The sequence below is a fragment of the Dromiciops gliroides genome, chromosome 1 (assembly GCF_019393635.1).
Source record: "Dromiciops gliroides isolate mDroGli1 chromosome 1, mDroGli1.pri, whole genome shotgun sequence".
Classification (NCBI taxonomy): domain Eukaryota; kingdom Metazoa; phylum Chordata; class Mammalia; order Microbiotheria; family Microbiotheriidae; genus Dromiciops; species Dromiciops gliroides.
In genome coordinates this window covers 668540098-668565612 of record NC_057861.1, presented here as the reverse complement: position 1 = coordinate 668565612, position 25515 = coordinate 668540098, and the positions used below count along the sequence as shown (strand labels likewise).

The 25515-nt window shown below is 43.6% G+C and overlaps 2 protein-coding genes across 3 annotated transcripts in view; one reads left to right on the top strand and one right to left on the bottom strand.

Moving 5' to 3' along the window:
• The window catches only part of LOC122736149 (tubulin delta chain-like), a 75630-nt gene extending 65277 nt beyond the window's left edge, over positions 1–10353 (top strand). For both annotated transcript variants that reach the window (XM_043978201.1, XM_043978202.1), the window contains 3 exons: positions 1846–1921; positions 4019–4157; positions 8613–10353. In XM_043978201.1, coding sequence (XP_043834136.1) covers positions 1846–1921; positions 4019–4157; positions 8613–8845 — 448 coding nt within the window. In that variant the 3' untranslated portion in view covers positions 8846–10353. The remainder of the gene's footprint in view (positions 1–1845; positions 1922–4018; positions 4158–8612) is intronic.
• Positions 9955–25515, bottom strand: part of KIF9 (kinesin family member 9) — an 84081-nt gene continuing 68520 nt past the window's right edge. The window contains 11 exon segments of the mRNA XM_043978199.1: positions 9955–10092; positions 11242–11346; positions 14473–14588; positions 16009–16185; positions 17644–17697; positions 17700–17753; positions 17756–17853; positions 20528–20719; positions 22083–22216; positions 22566–22656; positions 25428–25483. Coding sequence (XP_043834134.1) covers positions 9991–10092; positions 11242–11346; positions 14473–14588; positions 16009–16185; positions 17644–17697; positions 17700–17753; positions 17756–17853; positions 20528–20719; positions 22083–22216; positions 22566–22656; positions 25428–25483 — 1179 coding nt within the window. The 3' untranslated portion in view covers positions 9955–9990.

Below are 25515 nucleotides of genomic sequence, written 5' to 3'. Positions count from 1 at the left end.
GTCAAGTGTCTGAGGCCAGATTTGAACTCAGGTCCTCCTGAATCCAGGGCCAGTGCTTTATCCACTGCGCCACCTAGCTGCCCCCTGCTCTAAATATTTTTTGTATATGTGTGTCCTTTTCCCTTTTTTATGATCTCTTTGGGATACAGACCTAGTAGTGATATTACTGGGTCAAAGGGTATGCACAGTCCCATAGCCCTTTGGGCATAGGAGGAAACGATATTTCAGCAGTGGTAGGGAAGGCAAAGGAAGGAAGATAATTTTCCAACATCTATACAGGTAAGTAATACAAAGCATATAGTAGCAATTTTGAGAGGTAGAGAGTCTTTAACAGCTGTGAGTTATCAGGAAGGAGCTGATAGGGAGGCTTTGAAAGCAGTAAGGGACTCTGAGGGGTGGAAGCAAGGATGGACTCTTTTACAGACCTAGCCATGAACACCATTGGAGGCATAGATGGGATGCAGTGTATAGGGAACAACCAGCAGACCAGTTTGAACAAAGTGGAGAGTGCCTGATGGGAAATAACATGAAATAAGATTGGAAAGATTGTGGGGGGTTTAAATGCTAGGCAGTGAGGTTGTATTTTATCCTAGAGCCAATAGGGAGCCCTTAATGATTTCTGAGTAGGGGAATGTCATGATCATATCAGTGTCTTAAGGAATATCAATTTAGTGGCTGGGAGGAAAGATGGATTAGAAAGGGGAGAGACAGGGAGCAGAGAGACCAGTTAGGAGGTGATTGCAATAGGAACTGAACTTGTCCCTGAAACAATAACCAAAGTAGGAATGATAATAGTAACAACTCACATCTATGTAATAGTTCAGATCTAAGTCTTTGTTCCTCTCCATGGGCCTTTGGTGTTTTATCTGCACACAGCTGAGTACTGTATAAAACATATGACATCAATATACCCCCAATCTCTAGGAATCTATATTCTGAAACAGATGATTAAAAAGACAACCCTAAAATAATAAACATAGCTTACAGTTCTCAAGCACTTTTAAGTTTTCCTCAAAACAACCCTGTGAAGGATAGTGTACAAGAATTATTCTCCCATTTTACAAATGGGGAAAATGAGGTTCAGGGAGGAGAAGTGGCCTAGCTAGTAAAACTGGGATCCATTTGTAAAGCCAAGTCCAGCACTCATTCCTGTGAGGCCACATAGCCCCTCCAACAAGGGGTTCATGCATCCATGGGAGTCTTCACTGGCCTCACTTTCTCACTTTGCAAGGTTAGTCCAACAGCCTGGCTAGCAGTCACAGCCACCATGTATCTTTTGAGGCCCCTGAGCTAGCACAGCCCAAAACAACTATAGATCTTAAAGACAGAGTGGTTCATTTTTCTGGCTACACTATCAGCCTATAGGCCAGTCTCCAACTACCTCTAGAATGAGGAGACTCAGTGGATGTGTCCAACGATAAATGCTGTGAGTTAAAAGCAAGAAGAGATCACTTGTATCTGCATGATGTAATGGAAAGACACACATTCCTAGCGCAGTGAATGGCACAGAGGCAGTGCTTGGTCAATGTTTGTTTAATTGAAGTGAGTCACAGCCCACTCAGAATTTACCCCACTGAACCGAAGCACCCTGCCCAAGCTGGGTTTCCAGGTAGTAATGAGGTCAGCAGTTTTCGTCTCTGGGAAAGGAGGGAATAAGTGAAGAGAAGTTAGCATTGGGGTTATACTTTGCATAGGAAAAAATGCAATAGAATCTGTGTCGTCTACAACTACAACAGGAATAGCTAGCATATACAAAGTGCCTACTGTGTGCTAGGCTTTGGAGCTACTGTTTAGTTTTAGTTATGGGCAGTGCTGTGACCCTGTTTGCTTTTTCTCTCCCAACAGAGGTCAGGTGCTTTGGGACAGCATGGTCTCATCTGTGACACGCTTCTTGGCTCCTGAGTCAAGCACTGGGAAGCCTGTATCCTTCCTTATGTCACGTGTTGATGAAATCACATTAAGACTGAGAGTATAATGGAGAGAGCTTGAACTTGCTTGTCCTTCCATTAGGAAGCAACTCTACTGATCAGAAAGGAACCAAGCCTACTTTATCATGCCTTCCATCAGTCAGACACCAATCACAGAGGCCTACTTGACTAGCTCACATTTATTTGTTGTTCAGTCATTTCACTCTGTCTAACTCTTTGTGACCCTATTTGGAGTTCTCCTGGCAAAGTTTGCCAAGAGTGGTTTGTCATTTCCTTTTTCCAGCTCATTTTACAGATGAAGAAACTGAGGCAAACAGGGTGAAGAGACTTGCTGAGGGTCACACAGCTAGTACATGTCTGAGATCGAATTTGACCTCAGGTCTTCTGACTCCAGGTCTGGTACTCTATCCACTGCACCACCTTGCTTCCTCAGTTCACATTTATATATTACTCTGTAGTTACCAAGTACCATACTTCCATTCTCATATGATCCCCACATTAGCCCAGTGAAGTAGCTCACAAATATTTTCCCCCTCCTCTAATTTACAAATGACAGAAACAGGCTCAGACAGGGGATATGAATTAAGTGCCCAAAGTCCCAGAGCTAATGGGATTGAACTAAGATCAAGTAAGTCAGTTACTATACAGGGCCACCTCTATGTACTAGGCACCAAGGCAGTGCCCTCAGGAAGCTCACATGATTAGCTACACCAGGGCTATTATAGGGCAATTAAAGCTAAATGTCAGTGGAGATGAGCATTCAGAGGAGGTAAAGATCAGGGGACAGCTAGGTGGTGCGGTGGATAAAGCACCGGCCCTGGATTCAGGAGGACCTAAGTTCAAATCTGGCCTCAGACACTTGCTGTATGACCCTGGGCAAGTCACTTAACCCTCATTGCCCCGCCCAAAAAAAAAAAAAAGAGGAGGGAGAGATCATTATGGGCTAGGCTGGTCATGGAGTGCCTTATGCATGAGGTGAGACATGAGTTGTACCTTGGAGCCTCATTCCCATCCCGGCTCTATCCCCATCTACCTGTGCATGACCTGTTCTGGGCAGTTTCCTCTCCTGTTAAATGGAGGCGGAGAAGGAGGGGAGAGAGAGAGAGACTAATAATCTCTCTAAAGTCCCTCCCACTCCCCCTGCCCCATTCAGTAAACTCCACTGGCTCCCTGAAGCATGCAGGATCCAGTGTAAAGTCCTCTGTCATTAAAGCATTGCTCAACCTGGCCCTGTCCCACCTTCCTATTATGCCCTTCCACACTCAATATGATCTCACCATACTGGCTTCTCCATCTCCATTTCCCTCTCCTGTCTCCGATCCCTGTGACCTTGCCCTTGTTCCTTCCTCTTGTAATCCCTCATTTCCTTCTAGATTCAATCCAAGCACCACCTTCATTGGGAGGCCTTTCCTAGTTTACTTAGCTGCTTGCGCTTTATCATCTCCTCTCTCCCTTCCTCCCTCCTACCCCAGGCTACAGTGTACCTGCTTTGTAGGAAGTCCCCGTATACCTATATACTGATGTCATCTCCTCCAATAGAATCTGACCTCCTTGAGAAGGGTGGGGATTGCTTTTGCCTCTCTCGGTATCCCTGACAGTCAGCACAGTGCTTAGTGCTTAAGTGCTAGTCGAAACATGATTGTCAGCTCAAGGCCTGGATCAGAAGGAACAGCAAAAACTAAGTTTAGAGGGGGATCCTGAAATGAGCTGTGACGTCTGGAGTCGGGGGAGCACTTAGGCAAAGGACTAGGCCTCGATGCGGGGGCTGGGGGGGGGTTGTCATGGTCCTCAAGAACCTCAAGAAGTTTACTGCCCAACAAGAAATAGACAAGAGAGGGCATGTAACCTGAAAAGTCAGCCTGTGGTAGATGCTAAGGAGACCGGCAGAAGGGTGACGGAGGGGAGGGCTGTCCAGGGTGGCTTTGCAGAAGGCAAGGAAGGCTTAGTGGAGCCTGGAAGGATGAGGATTTGCATGGGCAGGTGAGGAGTCTCTCGTCCTACTCTGCCATCCTTCCTCCTCACCTAGAATGAATAATGTAATTTCCTTGAGGTCTGCACGTTCTTTGATCCTTAATCCGCCCTGTTCCCAGCATTATAGTACTTCATTGCTGTCTGTGGCCCGCAGTAGCCACTGCTCCCTGATCCAGCCCCAGAGCTCCGCAATGAAGAGGTTGCAGCGGGCCTATGGCTGTGTATCCTGGAACCCTTTCCCTCTCTCTCTTTGGACAGGTGAGCTAAACCTTTACCAACCACCAGAAGGCTCTTCACTCAGTAGTCATTTCTTGGGCACTTGCTATGCGAAAGGCCCAGTGCTAAACACTGGGGCCTCCAGAAAAGAGTAAGGTGTGGTTTTGACCTGGAAGAATATTAGTAGGTTGGTTTTCCCAGCCATTTGGTGATCATTAGTGTCAATGCTTAGGAAAGAAGGTGAGGAGTGAATAAGATGGAACATTGTTACACTTGGGTTTTCCAAACCTAGTGTTAATATGATGATATGATCCCAGGTCCCCAGATGGAAGAGTTGAGTCATTGTAGATACTGTACCAACCAGAAGCTTATTACCAAAATATCTAATGCTCCAGGATTCATGGCATGCCCAGATTAGGGGAGTAACCACTGATTATATCACTATATAGAAAAAATTATATATTATATATACTGCATATATAATATAATTATAGATTATATTATGCAATATGTTATATTATATATTATTATATAATATAATATAAAATATATATCACATCATATCCTTCCTGCTATTGGATTGTACAGGTACAGCAAATTATTTTGGACCTGTAGAGATCTATGATTTCATCAGCATATAAGAAAGTCCCATTGAGGAAACCCCCATTACACATGTGACTGGTCACCTACTCTGTACCAACTTTTCTTAGAGAGTTACCTGGGCCACTGAGATGCTTAGGTGACTTTCCCAGGATTCCACAGCCATATGTTAGAGGAAGAATTTGAACCCAGGTCTCCCAAGTTCTGAGGTCAGCTCTTGATCCACTGTATCATGTTGCCCGGCCAAGCCAATAGTGATGGTTTCCTTTTCTCCACTGCTTTCAACTCAATGCAATTAGGTTTTTTATTAAGTGCTTTAAAGTTGACAAAGCACTTTGCTCACAGTCCTGTAAGGTAGGTATCAACAACAAACAACAAAGCATAGAATATCATTACTTAACATAGTTCGGCTTAACATGGCTTTGAGGCTGTAAGGTGTGTGTGGATACACTGAAGGTCATTTGTAAAGGGATTAGTAGCCACAACCTCAGACCACAGGGACAGCCCATCACAAACCCATACTTGAACTCTCTCCAGTTTTGTAGGACTTGCCAGAGCTTGTGCTTTGTTGGTATAGCCTTAGAGAACCTAAGGACATTTCCTTTTGACAACAAGGCAGCTGAATGAGGCAAATGCCTCGACAACAAACCATGATAAAGTAAGATATCTCTATGTAACAGAAAACTTACTTAGTGCTTTAGGGTTACACCTTTTGGTCTTTGCAGCAATTCTTTCAGGTAGGTAGTACAAGGCTGAGAGATTAGATTATTTGCCCAAGGTTGCATCCCTTGTAAGTGGCAGAGCTGACACTAGAGCTGAGATCTCCTGTCAGTACCTCTTAGCTACAGGATTAACCTTAAGGTTCCATTTGAATGTGAACCCCCCAAAAAACCCTCCCACAGATTTTTTTTTTTTTTGCGAGGGGCAATGGGGGTTAAGTGACTTGCCCAGGGTCACACAGCTAGTAAGTGTCAAAGTGTCCGAGGCTGGATTGAACTCAGGTACTCCTGAATCCAGGGCCGGTGCTTTATCCACTGTGCTATCTAGCCGCCCCCTCCCACAGATATTTAAACAAGGGAATTATGTAGGAGACCTGGGGTAAATGATGTCAAAGAAACAGGATCCAAAAAAAGGCAAGCTAGTTGTATGATGAGAGTGAGATATGACCAATGGACAGCTCATGTGCCCCACTGGTACTTTTGAGGTGTGAAAAGAAAGTGAGAAAGGTTCCTAGCCTATTGGTTGGATCCTCTGAGGTAAATCTTTGAGAAAATATGGACAAGATTTGCAAAGATGGACAGGCATGGAAGGGTTCCTTCATCACCAGAAGGATAATGGTAATGATAAGATTACAGATCCAGTATAGATTATATGAGTAATCCTCCTAACCCCCTTTATCCCCTTTACCTCCTCCCCTCCCACATTTTCCCTGGATGTGAAACATGGGTAGCATTGCCTCAGGATAGTCTCTGTTGTACTGACATTTCTCTTTCTGCTACCTTATGGCAGCAGATAGCTTCACATGCCATTACAAATGGAAGATTTGAATGGACCACAATGGGATTTAACCTGTATTTATCTGTTTTATTTTACTGGTGTTTGTGCAATGTCCTGATCTTGGCATAGAAACTAGATAACCCCCTGCTTGGCATTTTTTCCTAAGGTTCTTTAGTGAGATTTAACAAGCCAAAGTCCAGTCCAGATGAAGGGATTTCAACACTTCTTCCACTTGCTTACTTCAGTGGAAATTCTAATGACTTACCTGCTTCATTTTTTTTGTTTGTTTGTTTGTTTGTTGTTGCTTTTTTCGGGGCAGTGGGGGTTAAGCAACTTGCCCAGGGTCACACAAACAGCTAGTGTCAAATGTCTGAGGCCGGATTTGAACTCAGGTACTCCTGAATCTAGGGCTGGTGCTTTATCCACTGCACCACCTAGCTTCCCCCTTACCTGCTTCATTTTGCTTTGTTAACTAGGGTACACCTCTTAATGGAGTGTCTCAGAGGTCAGATGCTGTTCAATATTTCTTTTTAATCATCTACTTGAAAGTATAAATTGATGTGTTCATCAAATTCCAAATGACACCAAGTTGTTAGGTGTAGAAACATTTTGACGACCAGTGATCTTGGTGTGCTAGAAGAGTGGACTGCATCCAATGAGATGAAATTTAATGGGGACAAAAATAGAGTCTCATACTTTGGCTAAGATGAATCAACCATAGGAGTATAAGATATGTGCTTTTGGCTAGATGAGATTTATTGTGAAAGGAAAGGGTTTTTTTTTTTTTTTTTTAGTGAGGCAATTGGGGTTAAGTGACTTGCCCAGGGTCACACAGCTAGTAAGTGTTAAGTGTCTGAGGCCGGATTTGAACTCAAGTACTCCTGACTCCAGGGCTGGTGCTCTATCCACTGTACCACCTAGCTGCCCCCGAAAGGAAAGGTTTTAATGCCCAGGAGGGTCAATATGAGTCCAAAGCTTTGTAGATGCTTTCCAAATGTTTGAGATCATGACTTCCCACCCCTCCCCCCAAAAAAACCAATTGAATTTTCTACCCAGTAATCTCCTACAGCTGGCTAGCTAGGTGCAACTATACCTTCCCATAAGGGGAATTCTGGGGGGCTAAACTAAAAGTAGACCTTGGTACTCCAGATGCCACCTATTGGAAAGGAGTAAGGAGAAAAGAGTAAGTCAGCCATTCTTAAAACCAATTAGTGTAGCTCCCAACTTCGTGGTGCCTTGGTGAAGTAAGCTCAGAGATTTCACAGAAATTCTAGGAATTTTCAGCATGTTGAAAAACATAAAAATAGTAGTCTTGTTCTTATTTCATAGCTGGAGAAGGGTACAGGCATATGTGAGATGAAGAGGAAGGACTCTGGGTTGCTTGTTTTTTTTTTTTTTAAACAACACTAAATCTTAAGCATAACCTGTTTTGTGTCATGGACTCTTTTGCCAGTCTGGTGAAGTTTAAGGACCATTTCTCAGAACAGTGCTTTTAAATGCATGAGATAAAATACATAGAATTACAAAGGAAGTCAATTATTTTGAAATAGTTATCAAATTTTTTTAAAAAAGTTTTAGTAGGAACACTCCATGGTGGTAGTAGAGCAAGGTAAGTAAAAATCATTGGATTTTCACAAAGGGACCTAAAGAGTCCAGTTCCCAACTTGGTGTAGAAACCCCTCCTATATCTGTGATAGATTACTTCAAAACTTCCATTGATTTTTTTTTTTTTGTCTCTCTAAGCAAATCCGTTCCATTGCAGGAGAGTTCTCAATATTAAAAAAGGGTACTAATGATGTTTCATTCCCCTATTTTTTTTGGTCCTGACTCCAATTTCTGTTGAGTCAAAATCTGAGTCTATAACTTCTACCCAATTGGTCTTAGTTCTTACTGGAGCTACATGGAATAATTGTTCTGTATCCCTTTCCAGCTTTGAAGACATCTATGGTGTTTGCCCTTAATATTGTCTTCTTGTCACCCTAGTTCTTCTACCTACTTACTTACCTATTATGTGTCAATCTTTCATCTCTTCACCATCCTGATTCTCTTCCTCAGGATGGGTTAAACTTGGTTACTGTTCATTTTTTTGTTTTGTTTTGTTTTTGTTTTTAGTGAGGCAATTGGGGTTAAGTGACTTGCCCAGGGTCACACAGGTAGTAAGTGTTAAGTGTCTGAGGCCGGATTTGAACTCAGGTACTCCTGACTCCAGGGCCAGTGCTCTATCCACTGTGCCACCTAGCTGCCCCTTACTGTTCATTTTTAAATATGGTACCTAGAACTGAATACAGTACTCTGGATATGGTTGCCCAGGGCTGAGTAAAGTGGGATGCTCTAGAAAATCTGTGTCTATGAATGCAGCCTAACCTTGTGTAACTCCAAAACTTATTGCTTTTCTTACAGCTTCCTGTGACATGAGGGACCCGACTGGTCAGAGGCACTCACTCACTGTCTGTGCCAACCACAGCAGCATCATAGGCTTGCTGAAACACACGCTGGAGAAGGCACAAAGAATGTACTCAGCCAAGGCGTATACCCACTGGTATAGGCAATATGGTTGTGAGGGCAAAGACTTTGAGCAGGCTTTTGATACCCTCTCCTCAGTGGAAGCTGAGTATTACAGTGCGGGACAATGAGTAACAATTCTCAGATAAGCCTTGTACAGCCATCCTTTTGTGGTCCCCTTGAATGGATTGAACTGACGCCAGAGGCCTTGACCATCAGTTAAATGATTTCCCAGATCTCGAAGAATGCTCCTGACTCCCACCTATCTTGGAGGAAAAGACAGCCACTCTTCTACTGCTTTTAATAGCTCAGAAAGGAAATATCTTTTACTAAAGACAAACCAACTTTCAGCAACATGAGCCTGCAAACCAATATCTCACCAAGTCAAAGATGATCTTTTTACCCAGGCTTAGCCATACCTATTGGGCCTATTCTAATGTATTGCTGGGGGGGAAAATGAGGCTATCAACATTACCACCAGAAAATTAAGATTACCTTTGGAAACAAGTAACCAGTTCAGCTGAAAAGATGAAATAGCAGGGAGAAACTTATAAACGTGTGTGCTTATCCAGAGTGAGTATGGCAGGGAGCTGAAGCTGGTCCCCTTGTTTGTTTCACATATAGTCTATTAGCCAACAAGGGACGGCCACTGTGTTCCTGGGCCTTGTCTCTAACACAGTTCCTCTATTGCCAAATAGTGGCATGTTATCTAGTTGACAGTAAGTCAAGTGCTGAAAACCGACACTAAGGGGATGGGGGTGGGGCTTGTCAGGGCCTACACACATCTGGAAGTGGAGCAGAGAGGTTCAGTGGTGGAAAGAGGCTCAGAAATCCAAGAATGCAGGATGAGGGAGGCAGAGGGTCAAGTGTGCATTTCTTAGCTGTAAAGAGACGTGACTGATTCGCAAGAAGCCTTTTTAGCACAGAGGATGAGACTGACTTTTAGGAGGCATGTGCTATCAACCACTTTTTATTCTTACTCCAAACTCAGTTCTTACTTGATTGATAACGTGAAGAAACAAAAGTATATTGAAGATGACTAACACCTCAAACATATTTTATTCTTGTCCCTGCATAGAAAGTAGAAAAAGTACTAAAGCAAAAAAAAAACAAAACCCAAAACACCAACAAAGAAAAAGGCTCAGCCGAACAGTGTAAACATTTTCCTCTGTGTGCTAGGCTTGGCAGGGTAACAATTCAACAGTTATCCATCCTCTGCCAGACTCGGAGACTGGGGGACAGCTGGACAGCATCATACTGGGCCCTGCCCTTCCGCCTATGGCAGGTTGTAGTCGCTGGGAGACTTCTCCTTCAGGACGGTGGGGATGGGGCCAGACTTCTTATTTTGGAAGTTGGCCATGGTTTTGGAGTAGTTTTGCTGGAAAAAAGGAGAAAAAAGAAATAGGGGGTGATCAGGAGGAGGACAATTGGCAAGGGCCTGGCCTTAGGTGTCACTCATGAGATATAGTGCGCTTGCTGACATATTACATTGTCTGAGAATTCAAATGATCCCAAGTGTATTTTGACGACATTGTATTTCTTTTTCATTCTTTAACACTGAGGAAACCACTTGTGATTAAAAAGGATTGGTATTTTTCCAAATGTTTTGAATATTCAGAAACCATGGCCCCTTTTAAGTCTTAAAGGGAAAAGAAAAAAAAACCCTAGTTGGAAGAAAGAAGGGGTCATAAAAATAAGAATGAGAGGCTATTGGTAAAGTGGATGGAATCGAGGCCTTGGAGTCAAGAAAGCCTACCTTCAAATGCCATGTCTGACAATTAACCTCATCACTTCATCTATAAAATGGGGGTTAATACAGTCAGGAGAGCAGCCAGGTGCTATTTTAATAAGTCTGCAAAGCCCTATGTGTTATTTTATTCTAACCACCCATGGAGAGGGATGCTTTTATGATCCCTATTTTAAAGTTGAGGAAACTCAGGGTCACACAGCTAAGTTAAGTGAACTAATGTCTTTCTGACTCAAGGTGCACCATTCTATCCATTGTGCTCCTCTAGACTCTGTCATCCCAGGAGAAGAGGAATCTATGTCAGCAAGGCCCATCCATCCATGGCTAACATCTCCCCTCTTGGTTAGCTGCATTTTGAACCCAGAACTATCCACAGGGAAAGAGTGTTGGATGTGTGGTGACCCCACACAGGGGTGTTTTCTTGGATTCTTAAGCACTCCTCAGATGACTATTGTGTGGAAGACACTGTAGGTGATTCAGGGAGGGATCTCTGGTCCCATCACCTACAAAATTCTGCTGTCAGCCTATGTTAATGATATTGACCCAACTCATTTAGCTTCAGTGTTCCTCAGTTTCCCCATATATGAAACAGGGAGAACAATTCTGCTACAATGGTGTGCTGTATACCTGGACAAATACGATAATTACTCTTCCTCAAAGAACTTTCCCTTTTATCATAATTAAATCAAAGCAAGTATTAACTGAGAGAAAGCAGATGGTTGAAATACCTCAAGCTCATTGAAAGAAAGTGGTAAGAACAGTATCCTATTCTTAATTTACCTTCTGGTCCAACTTCATTCTGGCATTGTAGAAAGAGACAGAGTCGGGACAGTCAGGGAGGACTGATGTTTGGATTTGGCCAAATTTATCTTCATCATCCTCAGCCTATGGGGAAGGCCAAAAGAACAGCCCATTAAGCCCATTAAGTGGTTGGACAGTCTCCCAGAACTATGAGAGTCCCTTGACTCTTGAGGGCCATGGAAATCAATTAGTTCATTCATTCAGCTGTATTGAACAACCATTTATCAGGTGACTGTTATGTGCAAAGGACAGTGCTAGGGGCTTAGCGAGGGGAGAATATAAATATAAACAATATGGCGTTCCCTGCCCACATGGAACTTACAGTCTGGTGGGGGTAGGATAAAACATGGACACAGATGATACAAATTCTAATTTGTATCTAGTATGCTACAGGCATAAAAAAGAATATAATGTGCAGTTAGGTCCCATGTGGATCCCTGGAAGTCCAGGGATAACTTCATGGAGAAGTTAGTACTTGAATGAGGCTTGCAAGTGTCCCCCTTTCCAAGGCTGGTTGCTGGAGTCCTGTCGACAAAGCCTTGGCCCCAGGCATCTATAGCTGCTCTCTTTCCTTTCTCCACTGAAGGCATCTAATAGGAGAAATCTACAACTCCCAGATATGTGACAAGACCAAAAGCCCAAATCCCATTTCGATTTTACCACACCATAAGGGAAGGACCTGAGGGCTCAGGAAAGGCTCCAACCGGACTAACTTGGAACAAGAGCCTCATTCCTCTGACAGGATGAAGGCAGCCCTTGTAGGAGGCTCAGGGAACTTTAAGGGGAGTGGGAGGGAACCTGTTATAAATCCACAAATGTGTATCAGCCACTTTTTTTTTTTTGTGGTGAGGCAATTGGGGTTAAGTGACTTGCCAGGGCACACAGCTAGTAAGTGTTGTGTCTGAGGCTGGATTTGAACTCAGTCCTTCTGAATCCAGGGCTGGTGCTCTATCCACTGCGCCACCTAGCTGCCCCCTCAGCCACTTCTTAAAGGCAAGGCAAAGTGCTAGTACTGTGGGCAATGGTCTAAGACATGGTATTTGCCCTCAAGGCATTTACAATCTAGGTAGGAAGACAAAACATAAAAATATAAAAAAAAAAAACAATAATCAAAGACTGAATCTAGGGGAGCACTCACAGTTAGAGGCCAGGAGTGGAATGAAGATTCCAAAAAAGGAAATAAAGAAGCTGTAGTTAGAGAAGTAGAAGTAGAAACCAAGATAGTAGAGGGTCAAGGAAAGTGAGCACTCATGAATGAGAGGCTACATGTTTAAAAGGAAAACGGTGAGGATGAGAATACTAAAATGAAAGGAGGTAGTTCAGAGATCAGGGTCCTGGAGAAGACAGGAGGACTGGGAGTGGGGAGGAGGGGCCTGCCTCAGAAAGGAGAAGTAATACCACTTCCTTTGAGAGGAAGAGAAGGAAGACAGGTCAGGAGGAGAAGTGAATATTTTGAGGTAACAAGCAAAGCCTGTCTCACATACCTGTCCTCAATTTTTTTTTCAATAAGGAGGTGATGAAGGGAGATAGTCCTATGAGAGCAAGGGGAAAGGATAGCATCTGGAGTTTGAGAGGGAGAAGCTTGGGAGTTCTGGGGGAAGCCGTGAAAAGACCGCTGAGTAGTCCTGGGGGCCATTTTCATGTCAGCATGACATGGAGTGGGCGCCATCTGTGTGATCCCGTTACTTCCTCTGGCTGGGGATGATCTTGATCTTGGCCACTTAGATGGGGAAGCAGATGGAGGAGTGGCCTAGAGTCAAGGCCGGGCCCAGCAGAAGGTGGAGACTCCCATCTCCTAGGTCTCCTTTAATCTGTACCTTTCATGTGACATGTACACATATGGCCTTGCCTTATCAGACCCCTTGGGGTCTTACCTTGCTCCCATCTAGGACTAGTTCCCTGAAGGCAGTGACTGTATCTAAATTTTCATTTCAATTCTATTCAATCCATAAATATGTACAAAGTACCAACTCTATGCAAGGAAACTAAGCTAGCTTTTAGGGACACATGGTACAAAAGACCTGGTCTTTATCTTTAAGGGGTTTACAATCTAATAGTGAGAAAGAGAAAACATAACTAGATCACAAGCAGACATTATTAAGTATGTGGGAGGAGCCCATGTGGACTTGGAGTGATGGGGTGGGAAGGTATCCTGGAGGAAGGGGAACATGAACAAATCTCTAGAAGGGCGTGGGGAAAAGGGGGTGATTCCAGGCCTCAGGGATGGTGTGTGAAAAGTCAGGGGAGCCTTGTATTCCTCAGGGGCCTGGCCCCGGGACTTGTATCTGGCTCAGTTTTCAATAATTGTTTGTTGGATGATTTCTCTTCCTGTAAGAGATTTTCTTTGTGGGGATCCTGTCTTGATTTTAATTTGGATGCCCTTACGTTTCCCTCACATCACAATTTTTAAAAAGTGCCTTCTATAAACTTCATTCCCTAGATTTTAGGAGTTACCTAAAAAATAAACATTGACTGACTGAATGACTGAATGAGGGCTGTCTGTGAGAACAGCATTGAAGTGATTGACCTTGGAATCAGGTTAGCCCAGGAGTTATGTCACTAGAAGCGGATCTGAGAATTTGATGATTGGGAGAGATGAGGTGAAAAAGAGGTTGAGGTGAGCTGAAGGACTGTCCCTGTGGCACGGGGGCCTGGGAGTGGGTAAAAAGGCCTTAATCGCTGCTCCTTCAATAGGCTACATTGTCTAGCGAAAGCTCATAACCTTTCTGGAGGTGGCCCATCTGCACCAAGTGGAGATGAGGGCAAAGGGTGAACTGGCTTTTCCTCTCCTGCAGGGTGGCAGAGGAGGTGGTGGCAGTGGGATAGTGGTCATACCATCTCCAACATCTGGATGGCTTTGAAGTAGCTCAGTGAAGGACTCTACAGGCAATTGCTACTAGATCCTCCTAAACCACTGGAGTGGGACTAACCCAACTTCTGGCTAGTCTGAACCAGTCCTAGTCTTGAAACTACTTTGGGCCAGAAGAAGAGTAAAATTTCAGGCCAGATGCCCTTTTCTCTACCAGTCTTTCCCTCAATAGGGCACAGATGTTGAAGAAAGCCATTGGCTTCTTCTCTTTGGCTAGCATTGCCTGACTAAGTAAGCTCATTCTGCCAGGAGAGACTGGCAGCTAAGGTTGGGTTCTACCCTTGAGGCTGCTGGGGTCCCACTCCATGCCAGCTTCACAAGCTGACCCCCATTTACCTTACCAGTGATGTGAGTTTGCTCAGGGGAAGCAAGCCTAGTTTGATGCTACCCTTAGCCTTCAGAGACGCTTGCATATCCTCGGGGACGAGGAAGGATTCGTTGTACCAGATATCAAACTCTGAAAGGAGGAAGATGGCACCATGGAGAAGAGGAGTCTTGTTGGCCCACACAGTCCCCTGACTTCTCCCCATAATGATGAACATTCCTAACATTTTTATAGGGCTTTAAAGTTTGTGAAGTGCTTTAAATACATTATTGCACCAGAGACCATCAGAATGTCTATAGTAACTTAAAGGTTTACAGAGTGCTTTCCTCAAAACAACCAAGTGGTACTGTCCTGGTTTACAAATGAGAAAACTAAGGCTCAGGGGGATGAATACAGCTGAAGGCAGGTTCAATGAAAGGTTTGTGACAAAGCTCTTTACATTGTAACATGCAGGCAATTCCTGATGGCTGTCAGCATGAACTTCACTCCTCTCACTGACTCAGTTGGCTCATGATGGACTCTATGCCATGGATGGGGGTGGGAGTACAATAACCTCCCTCCTCTACCTTGCAGAATTCCTTTAGATGTGCTCCTATCCTTGAGAGTATTTTTGTGTGTGTGTGTGTGGGTTGGTTGTTTTTTTTTTTTAGTGAGGCAATTGGGGTCAAGTAACTTGTCCAGGCACACAGCTAGTAAGTGTTAAGTGTTTGAGGCCGGATCTGAACCCAGATTCTCCTAACTCCAGGGCCTGGTGCTTTATCCACTGCGCCACCTAGCTGCCAGAGAGTATTTTGTTTTAAAAGACTGTCAGGACTCTCTATCCTTTAGCCAGCTGAGAGCAGGCCATTATTCCAACTATCATGTTGGAATGAAGAGATTCTTCATACCTTCACATTTGGAAAATATCTTCACACCTCCTAAAGAGTAATCAGTGTTCACACTTGCCTAACCATCCACAGCCAGCTGGGCCTGATACCCCCCAGAGACAAGTCAGAGAACTGGTATAGGGAGGCTTGCCCTGCCACGGTTTCACAAATCTTGGCTAGAGAACCATTTTCAGAGTGAGAGAAGCACCATATACCATGTGGGTAAGGTGACCTTTTCAAGGATAAAAGTTACCCGCAATAGGAATTTGGAATAGATTCTGAGTCTCTCAATAGGGCTTTTCTGCTAGATGTATTCCTACAAGCAAGCTGGCTGTCTTGAAGGACTCCTGAAAGAGAGCATCTGGCTTTTCAAATTAAAGGCTCCCAGGGAGCATGGCTGATCCTTTTGCCCATTAATGGCTACTTGCCCTACAGGCTCTATCCAGTTTGAAAGAACATTATCCCTGAAAAACTACTTTCTCACCTCCTAAAGGAATAAGAACACTTCTGTATACTGACTCTGCGACCTTGTCAGCTGACCTTGACAGTTAGCTCCTCTCCTCTCCATCCCGCCCCCATCCTGAGGTCTTGGCCCTTTAATCAGGTAAAATTGTTTTCTCTAAAATGGTGCCCTAGAGCACCCCCTGCTGGTAGAGTGGCAGACTTGCAGACAGAAGGCCACTTACCTGTGAGTAATCGTTGGCGACACTGGTCCACCAGATGCTGGCAGTACTGAATTTCAGCCTTGAGGTCCCGCAGGTCTTGGTATTCTCCCCGGTACTGCTTCTTGAGTTCCTTCAGCTTCAGAATCAGTAAGAATTCCTCTTCATCAATGATCATCAGCCCTTTATTCTCATATTCCCCTGTGGGTTGAAGTTGGAGCAGGAGGGAAACAGAAGCTGGCTTCATGCCCTCTAAATGACCTAGGCTGTTGCCCAGGAAGAGATACTGTTGGCTCTTCCAAGATCTTAAGGACAGCATAGAATCATAGGATTTAGGGCTGAAAGGGACCATAAGACATATCTAGGGCATCCCCTAATTTTACAAGGAGGAAAATGGGCCCACAGAGGAGGAAAGGAACTTGACCCAGGTGAAGTAGTTAAGTAGCAGAGCCTAGATCTGAACTCTGGACTCTGACTCCACATCCTGCATCCTTGTTTTCACGCCATAGCTGCCCCTCAGGGACTAAAGCACCTAGGACAGTTCTCGTGCTCAACTAGTCCTAACTGCTCTAGGAGTTCCTTATCTTAAACCACAAGATGTCAGACACAGGGTGGACAGCAACCTTTCACCTAGCCTTGAGCTCAGTTTTTCGTTTTTGTTTGTTTTTTTCTGAGGTAGTCCACACTAGAGTAATTAGAATGAAACAGGAATCTCCACCAAACAAGTATCAAGTGGTCCCCAGCTCAATCCTGCAATCTGGGCTTCCAACAAAAAGGCACCAAGATAGGAAAGGTGTCTGTGAAACTTGGTGCAAATCACCTGCCTCAAGATGAGAAGATGTAGGCAGTGAGTCATGGGAGGGACCACTGGTCACAACTACTAAAACCTGTATATGTGACCAGAGATGACAGGGGACTGTCGGTCCTCTTACCACTACTCATTAGAGAATAGGTGAAGGACCAATGGGGTTTGGGGTGGCTTTGGGCAGGAGCTAATTTCCCACCAACAGAGAGGCCCTGATCATGTGACTTCAGAGATTCTTATCAGGATCCCTGGATAAAACAGAGCCAGGAATTAGCTTGTGAAATAGCATTAGTACTGGGGCATGACAGTGCCATTGTGGCATCAGCCATAGAGATCATGAGATGAGAAGTAGAGGATGAGGAATTGTAGGCTACACTGAACCAACCACAAACTCGGGCAAAAATAGTAAAGGGGGAAAGACTCCACCAGCCAAGGGCCTGACATTTTCCCCTATGGTAAGCCTGGATTTTTCTTCTGAGAATCTTGGGATCCTCTGTTCTAGACTGGTCTGCTGCTTGGAATTAAGAGCCAAGAGCTCCTCCCTTGGCCCTTGAGCTGCAACAACAGATGCAGTCAGGTATCTCAAGAGAAACCCCCTTCCAGGGCATTGAAGGCCCTTGTTTCATTCATACTTGACTCCCACTTGCCCAGGACCTTTTCTTTTCTTTCTTTTTTTTTTTTAGTGAGGCAATTGGGGGCTAAGGACTTGCCCAGGGTCACACAGGCTAGTAAGTGTTAAGTGTCTGAGGCCGGATTTGAACTCAGGTACTCCTGACTCCAGAGCCGTGCTCTGTCCACTGCACCACCTAGCTGCTCCAGGACCTTTTCTTGAACTCTAGGTAACCCTTTATTACCTTGCTCTTCCCGGACGGTTTTCTGTACATCCAAGGCTTCTTTGGTAGTGTCATTTCTCTCTTGATAGAATTGATCCTCTGGGCAGTCTCACTGGCTTTCTTCCTCCGTCATTCAGTATGGTTTTGTTCTGCTTGTAGATCCGGTTGATCTCACTGCCACGTTCATTTTAAATTCTCAAAGCCGATGGTTTAGGTGGGGGAGTGCCAGGTCTGGGAAACCAAGGAGGAGAGGAAATGTTAAAAGAAATCTTGACATAGTAAGCTTTATTTTCAACTCTTACATTAGCGGTGGTCATGGCCCCACAGCTCCTTGCTAGGAACGAGAGGATGAAGTTTCCGCTTCTTTGTAATCCTTTATCTGATCATAATCTTTTATCATCCCATCTTTCTATTCTTGTCCTTACCATGACTTCCAATCCTCCTGTTTCTTCCAGGCTATCACCTCTGCAACAACTACTTTCTCCTCTCTTTCCTATCTTGACTGTTTGGTGAACCAGTTGAACTCTACACCACCCTCAAATCCCTTGTTCTCTAGTCTTATTGTCAATCACATCTAGCCAAACCCCATCTTTGGATTACTTCCACCATCCACCACCTTTTCTTCTATCCACATACTGCTGAATAGAGCTGTAAAAAAAAAAATCACAAAACCAAGCTGACTGGGACTATTACAAATTTATATTAGGTAAGCTTGGGGAAGTAAGGTAATTCTTTTCTATCTCCCTGATCTGTTAGCTCTCCCACTCACAACAGTGGCTATTCCAAATCTTCTCATTCCTCCTCATGCTTCCTCTCTCAGATTGAGATCTTCTCCCTACTTTCTCAGATGAGGATCTCATCTCATACTTTACTGAAAAAATTGAGCTCATTCACTTAGAGCTCCTTCTCTGCCCCCTCCCCTTTCCTCTTTTCCTCTCAGGCACCTTTGCCCACTACGTCCTCCTTTACTCTTGTCTAGGATGAAGAGGTGGCCTTTCTCCTTACTAAGGCAAACCACTCTAATGCAACCTTGATCCAATGCCCTTCCATCTTCTCCAGCAGATTGCCCCAGAATCATCCCCCATTCTTTCTCCAGTCTTGGGTTACTTGTCCTTAGACTTGCTACAACATGTCTCTCCCATCTTTAAGAAGTCTTCACTTGCTCCAACCACCATTACTGGTAGCCTATATCTCTCCTCCCCTTCTTGGCTAAGTTCCTTGAGAAAGCTGTCTATCCTGAGTGTCTCCATTTCTCTTTCTGTCACTTACTTCTCTGCAATTTGGCTTCCAAACTTAACATTCAAATAATTATCACCTCTCCAAAGTGATCAATGATCTCTTAATGGCATTTTTTTCCAGGGTAGTGGGGGTTAAGTGACTTGCCCAGGGTCACACAGCTAGTAAGTGTCAAATGTCTGAGGCTGTATTTGAACTCAGGTACTCCTGAATCCAGGGCTGGTGCTTTATCCACTGTGCCACCTAGCTGCCCCCTTAATAACATTTTAAAAACCCACATCCTTTTTGACCTCCTTGACACTGGTGACTCCTCCCTTCTTGTGGGCATTTGCCAGATTTTCATGACACTTCTCTCCTGGTTCTTCTATTTAGCTGACCCTTCCTTCTCAGTTTACTTTACTGGATCTTCATCCAGGTTATACCTACTAACCATGGCTCTGTCCTATGCCCTCTTTCCCTCTTTCCTCCCTTGGTGATCTCAACAGCTCCTATAGCTTCAGTTGTCATCTCCATGCAGGAGATCCTCTGAGCTATATATCTCTATATCTATCCCTAATTTCACCTCTATCTCCAACCTTGTGCTGCCAGTTGTCTCTTGGACATCTCAAACTGGATGTCTCATAGGTATCTCAAACTCAACATGCATCCAAATCAGAATTTCTCTTTCCCCTCAAACCCTCCCACCTTCCCAACTTCCCTATTACTGTCAACAATAAGCAAGTCCACTTGGGTGTCGTTCTCCATTCCTCCCCTACTCCTCTGATAGATCGAGTATGTTATAAAATCTTGTCATTTCTACCTTCACAACACCTCTTGTATACATCCCCTTCTTTTCATCCCCAATAAGGGTCCTCAGAACCTCATGTCTCACCCCAACTATCACAATAGCTTTATACTTTGTCAACCTGCCTCAAGTCTCTTCTTCCCTCTATCTATCTACTACTTCAGCTGACAAAGTGACTTCTTTTTTTCTTTTTCTCTCTCTCTTTTTTTTTGCAGGGCAATGAGGGTTAAGTGACTTGTCCAGGGTCACACAGCTAGTAAGTGTCAAGTGTCTGAGGCCAGCTTTGAACTCAGGTCCTCCTGAATCCAGGGCCAGTGCTTTATCCACTGTACCACCTAGCTGCCCCCAAAGTGACTTTTCTAAAGTGCAGGTCTGACCACCTTACTAAACTCCAGGGCCTTCTCCTTACCTCTAGAATCAACTCTAAAATCCTCTGTTTGGCACTTCAAGCCCTTTCTAGCTGGTCCCTTCCTACCTTTCCAGGCTGCTTATCTTTTCCTCCCCTTTACACTCTCCGTCATCTGGCCATACTGGCTTACTTGCTTTTCCTCACACGTGACCCCACCTGGAAACACAACGGTTACCTGTGCCTGGACTGTTCCACTCCCTGGCCTCCCTTCACTTCTTTTTTTTTTTTTTTTTTTTTTTTGCGTGGCAATGGGGGTTAAGTGACTTGCCCAGGGTCACACAGCTAGTAAGTGTCAAGTGTCTGAGGCTGGATTTGAACTCAGATCCTCCTGAATCCAGGGCTGGTGCTTTATCCATTGTGCCATCTAGCTGCCCCACATTAAAACGCACCCACCACAGCAGGTTCTTAATAGATGCTTGCTAGATTTAGCCCAGATTCCTGGCCTCTGAGAGGAGACACGCTTTAAAGGAAGTCACCTAGTGGTATGGGAATCTTCCTTCGGGGAATCTGATGCAATAGGCTCACTGCTGGAGGCTTCCCGATCACAGGAGGGCACATCTTTGATATCGACTTCCTTGGAGGATGATAACAGCTGAGTCCTTGATGTGGAAATACTTTCGTCCTTCCCACTCACAGGGCTGCCAAGGCCGTCCTTCTTGGTCAAAGTTCTGAAAAAAGATATGGGGTGAGAATCCTGGATAGCCTGGCCCTGGCAGAACCCTGCTCTTCTCATAGATGCTGTGGTGGGGCAGGCCACCTCTTCCTGTAGTAAAAGGAAGATGGCTTATCTGTTATTCCTGGTATGTTAACCTTTACCTCAAGCGTTTTCTTTTCTCCTTTTTTTCTTTTTCTGGGGCAATGAGGGTTAAGTGACTTGCCCAGGGTCACACAGCTAGTAAGTGTTAAGTATCTGAGGCCGGATTTGAACTCAGGTACTCCTGAATCCAGGACCGGTGGTCTATCCACTGTACCACCTAGCTGCCCCCTATATCTCCACTTTCTTAACACAAGGAAGCCTTTGTTCTCATCTTTCCTTCCTTGTTTGTCCTCTATGAATGTACATTTAGAAAAAATAATATGGAAATACCGATGCATGGAATGCATTTTGTCAGATGCAAAGAAAAGTACCCATGTTGATTCAAGAGTTAGATGGGGAAGGACTTGTCTTGCATGATCATTGTGGCCTCCATCTCAGTTCTTCTAGGAGCCTTCTATACTTCAGCTTTCTCCCTATCTTGTCTCCCAGGTGAGAATTATGACAATGTGTCAGTTGAAGTAAAGACAATAGAACACAGAATCATACTCACAAAATTCTGATCTTGTGATTTTCAACTGTGAGACAAGATGGAAAGAAATCTGGAGTACAGGAGGCTTCTGGATGAATTGAGCTGAAGACCACGATGATCATGCAAGCCAAGTCCCTCCACCCCAACCCTGGAATCAGCCTGAATACTGGGTTTTATTTGTTTGGTTTTTTTCCTATCTGACAAAGTGCTTTCCCCACATTGGTATGTCCATGTTTCTTTTTCCATCTCTTTTGGGATGGAAGTTCTCTGAGGGTAAGTATAGGGTCTTTAATATTTCTAATGAATTACTCCCCGAATATATATTGCTCCTTTAGGATCAATAGATAGAAATAGAAGGGAGACAGATTTCAGCTCATTATAAGGAAGGACTTCCTAATAGTGAGAGCTGTCCAATAATGAAATTAGTTACCCCATGAAATAGCGAGTTATTTGTTGCTAGAATTTTTCAAGTAGAGACTGGATGATGATGACCTCATAAAGATGTTATGGAAGACATTCATTCATCAGACAGGGGGCTGACTGAACTAGAATGCCTCTCAGAGCATATTCTAAGATTCTGTTGAAGGCAAATTAGCCCTTTCAGAGAGTGACAAAGAACCGTAGTTAAAAGGGGAAATTGGGCTAATTACAATCATTTTTCCTTATGAGTCAATAACCTGAGCAACAGTGAAAAGGTCCGACATGGATAGGCAAGAATAAGTAGTAGCCTTAGGAGGCAACTCACCCAGTGATGTCCCTGAATGACTTCTTGAACTTGCCTTTCTTCCCAGGCTTAGCAGAGAAAGGTGCAACACCAAGCCCAAACCCTTGTCCATCTGTTTCTCCTACCGTGTGGCCTTCCACATCAACCAGTCCGGCCTGAATAAGGACAGTCCCAAAGACAGGCAAAGATTAGAATTCTGTCCCATGATTAATCGGAGTCCTCTCTTCCCAAAGATTAGGCCTGATGGTTAATTGACTTCATGGCCATAATCTCTTCAATCCTTAGCCCTTGAGTAGGCCTGCTGGAGAAGTTAATCACTGATGCCTGTTTTCAGATGAATTCTTGATAGAGTGTGGGCTCCTGTTGGGAGTCCAAAGTGCATCTTACCCTTACCTATTTTATCCCTAGTTCTGCCCCAATGCAAGCCACTTTCTCTGGAAAAGGTCTGGTGATGGAATATGCCAAGCAGGAGTTCCAGTCTAGAGAAGCCCTGCAAGCCCCTACCTTCTGAACTGCAGTAATGGCCGCAAAATCATTCTTGTTTATCAGGGTGTACTTTCTACGTAAGCTGGCCTCCACTTCTTGTTCTTGTTGGCTTTGGAGAAAGAATGACATTAGTTACTGAGGGAAAGAGCAACTTCCCTTTGGAGGTCAAGCTGAAAATATTGAGCATTTATCTAAGCAAGAAATATGAAATTAAAAAAAACCCACGAGAGAGAACTCTTTGCTTCCACTTCATATTAAATGCCTTGTAATATTGATGCTGTATTTCCATTATGTGACCCAATGGTCTGGCATTAAATTCAAAGAACATTTAATAAGAACCTATTATGTGTCAGGTATGATAAGCCCTCCTGACAAAAACAAAACTGTCCCTGTCCTCAAGGAGATTATGTGGGTGGGAGGCGGGAGGAATTACAGGATGGACACCAACAAGTTTGACAGAAGAAAAATTGAAGAGGAGGTCACTAACACTGGAGGCACCTGAGGCAGCTTGACAAAAGAGGTTTCCCCTTGAATCGAACCTTAAAGGAAGACAAGGATTTATAAAAGGCAGAGAAGGAGGGCTTATGTGAATGAATGGATGTGGAATAGAAGATTGAGTACTGAATTTAGGAGAGAGTTTATAGTTCTGTTTAGCTGGAATATAAAGTTCATGAAGGGAAAGAGAATGAAACAAATCTGGAGACGTGGGACTTAGATTGTGGAAGGTATTGAAAGCTAGGATATGGAATCTATATTTTATCTTATAGGCAATTGGGAGCTACTGAAGGTTTTTGAGTGGGAAAGTGACAAGCTGAGGCTCATTATCAATATTCAAGAGCCAGTATCATTGAGACATTTGAAAACTCGGAGAATCAGTTGGCCAGAGAGTAAGTGGCAAACTCAAATGCTCATCTTAAACGTGCATTTCTAAGCTCATTGTTCGACTTGGCCTCATGGCTTGGCTGAGAGCAAGAATATGGGGTTCAAGGATTTACAGAAAATTGATACTCAGAAAGCTAGTGCAAGCATGAGCTTTATTACTGTGCAGTGCAACAAGAAGCCACACACACACACACTCAACACAGAGGTTTGGCCATGCAAAGCCAAGGTCACTTGTAGTAAGGAAATGTGTATAGTGGAAAGAACTCAGAGGGAATACATGCTCAGAATGAGGCCTAAACAAGAAGTCTTACACCTTAAAGGTGAGTTTAGTTGGGGCAGACAATTAGCACCAGATGTGGGAGGGTGCATTCTTCATTAGATGCAGATGTGGTAGGGGAATTCCTCAGGGTCACTTATTGGTGCCAGACTCAGGTGGAATAGTTTTTTACTTGGGACTAGAAACTGGGTGAGGGGGTGGGGGTATGCGTGGGGAGGTTGTCCAGAAAAAAGCCACTGTAGTCACTAGGAGCTCCTCCAATCAGGGGTCAAGGATATTCATTGATTCAAAATAAATCAGGGCAGTGGAAAAAGTATCACTGACATGCTTATGTTCATTAGGACCACTTTTGTCCCAAGTGACTCCATATTGGAGTCCTATCATTTACAACTACAACATCAAATGATATATTTTTAAAAATCACAATGATCACACTCAAGTGTATTTATTAAATAGTTTCTAGTACAGGTTACAAAAGAGAGAGTTTACAAACTCAATTATCAAAATAGGTGTGGAAATGATTTTTATTTTTTAAATATTAAATTTAAATCATACTATAATAGCATCTCACTTATTAGGAGGCAATCATTTGGAATAGCTATGAAACTGTAAATAATTGACAGGCTTTCTACTGCTGAAATAGCCAACCCAACTCCAGAAATTTAGCTTTGTAGAAAAAACCTCAGGTCTTCCTCATTCTGAGCCTTTTCACTCTGACTGTACATATTAAGATTCCAAAAAAAATTTATCTGGTTTCTCATTTCTGTGCAGATTTTAACAGGTTAACTTTCGTCCCCTTTAACTCTATTACCATATGAGTCTATGATATGTGAAGCAGCAATGGCTAAAGGTGATAAGTGGTGGTGGAGAGTTCATAACCATGTACCATTGACAGCAGAGTAGAATGACAGGTAATAATCTGGATTTGTGGGAGATGCAGAGTGAGAACCCAAAAGACCAGCAGTTCAGGGATACTTAGTATAGGGACAAGCAACCATATTGACCTCATAAGCAAGTGAAAATACATCACTGCATTATAGAACCAGGCAACAAAACTGATGCTCACAGTAATGATCTGATGATTCTGTGTCTTGAGGAAGATATTAGATTATGTTCAGTGCCCTTGGTTTCTTTAAGAAGGTAGGGAAGCATGTAATATATTTTTTAAAAATAAGTTTTATTGATGCCTTTTGTTCTTAAATCACAGTCATTTCCAAAGATCCCATCCTTTTCTCCCAAATAAGGCCTTCCTTGCCCATGTAACACATTTTAGAAAATGTTTTTAAGTAAAAAATGGTTAAAATTAAAAAGTTTCAGTGATCAAAAGGAAAAGATCTCATTGCATGGAAAATTAGTCCCCACCATAAATATTTTTTGAATGAATAAACGCTATGAAATAAGTGACCCACTATAGTACCTTCCATAGATATAAGACTCTTTGAGGTCAGTGACAACCTCTTATTCATCTTTGCATTGCCAATAGCAATGAGGACAGCATCTCCTATCTAATGGGAGCTTAATACATGGCCCTTGAATGAATGAGTTCAATGAGCTCAAAGCATCACTCAAAACATGCATTATACATTGTTCTTGGAAAACTGATACACAGAGTACTATTAAACCCCAAGCTGATTTAACAGCTTACTAACAGAGTGCAGAAGAGGGTAGGTACCCTCACTCCCACTTCAGTGCTCTGCAATAGGGGAGAAGGGTATTATTACCTTAAAACCACTTTGAACTGGTTAAACACCTCCTGGATCTGTCGGAGGTTAATTATCTGAGGAAAAGAAAACAATACAGAGGTTAGAC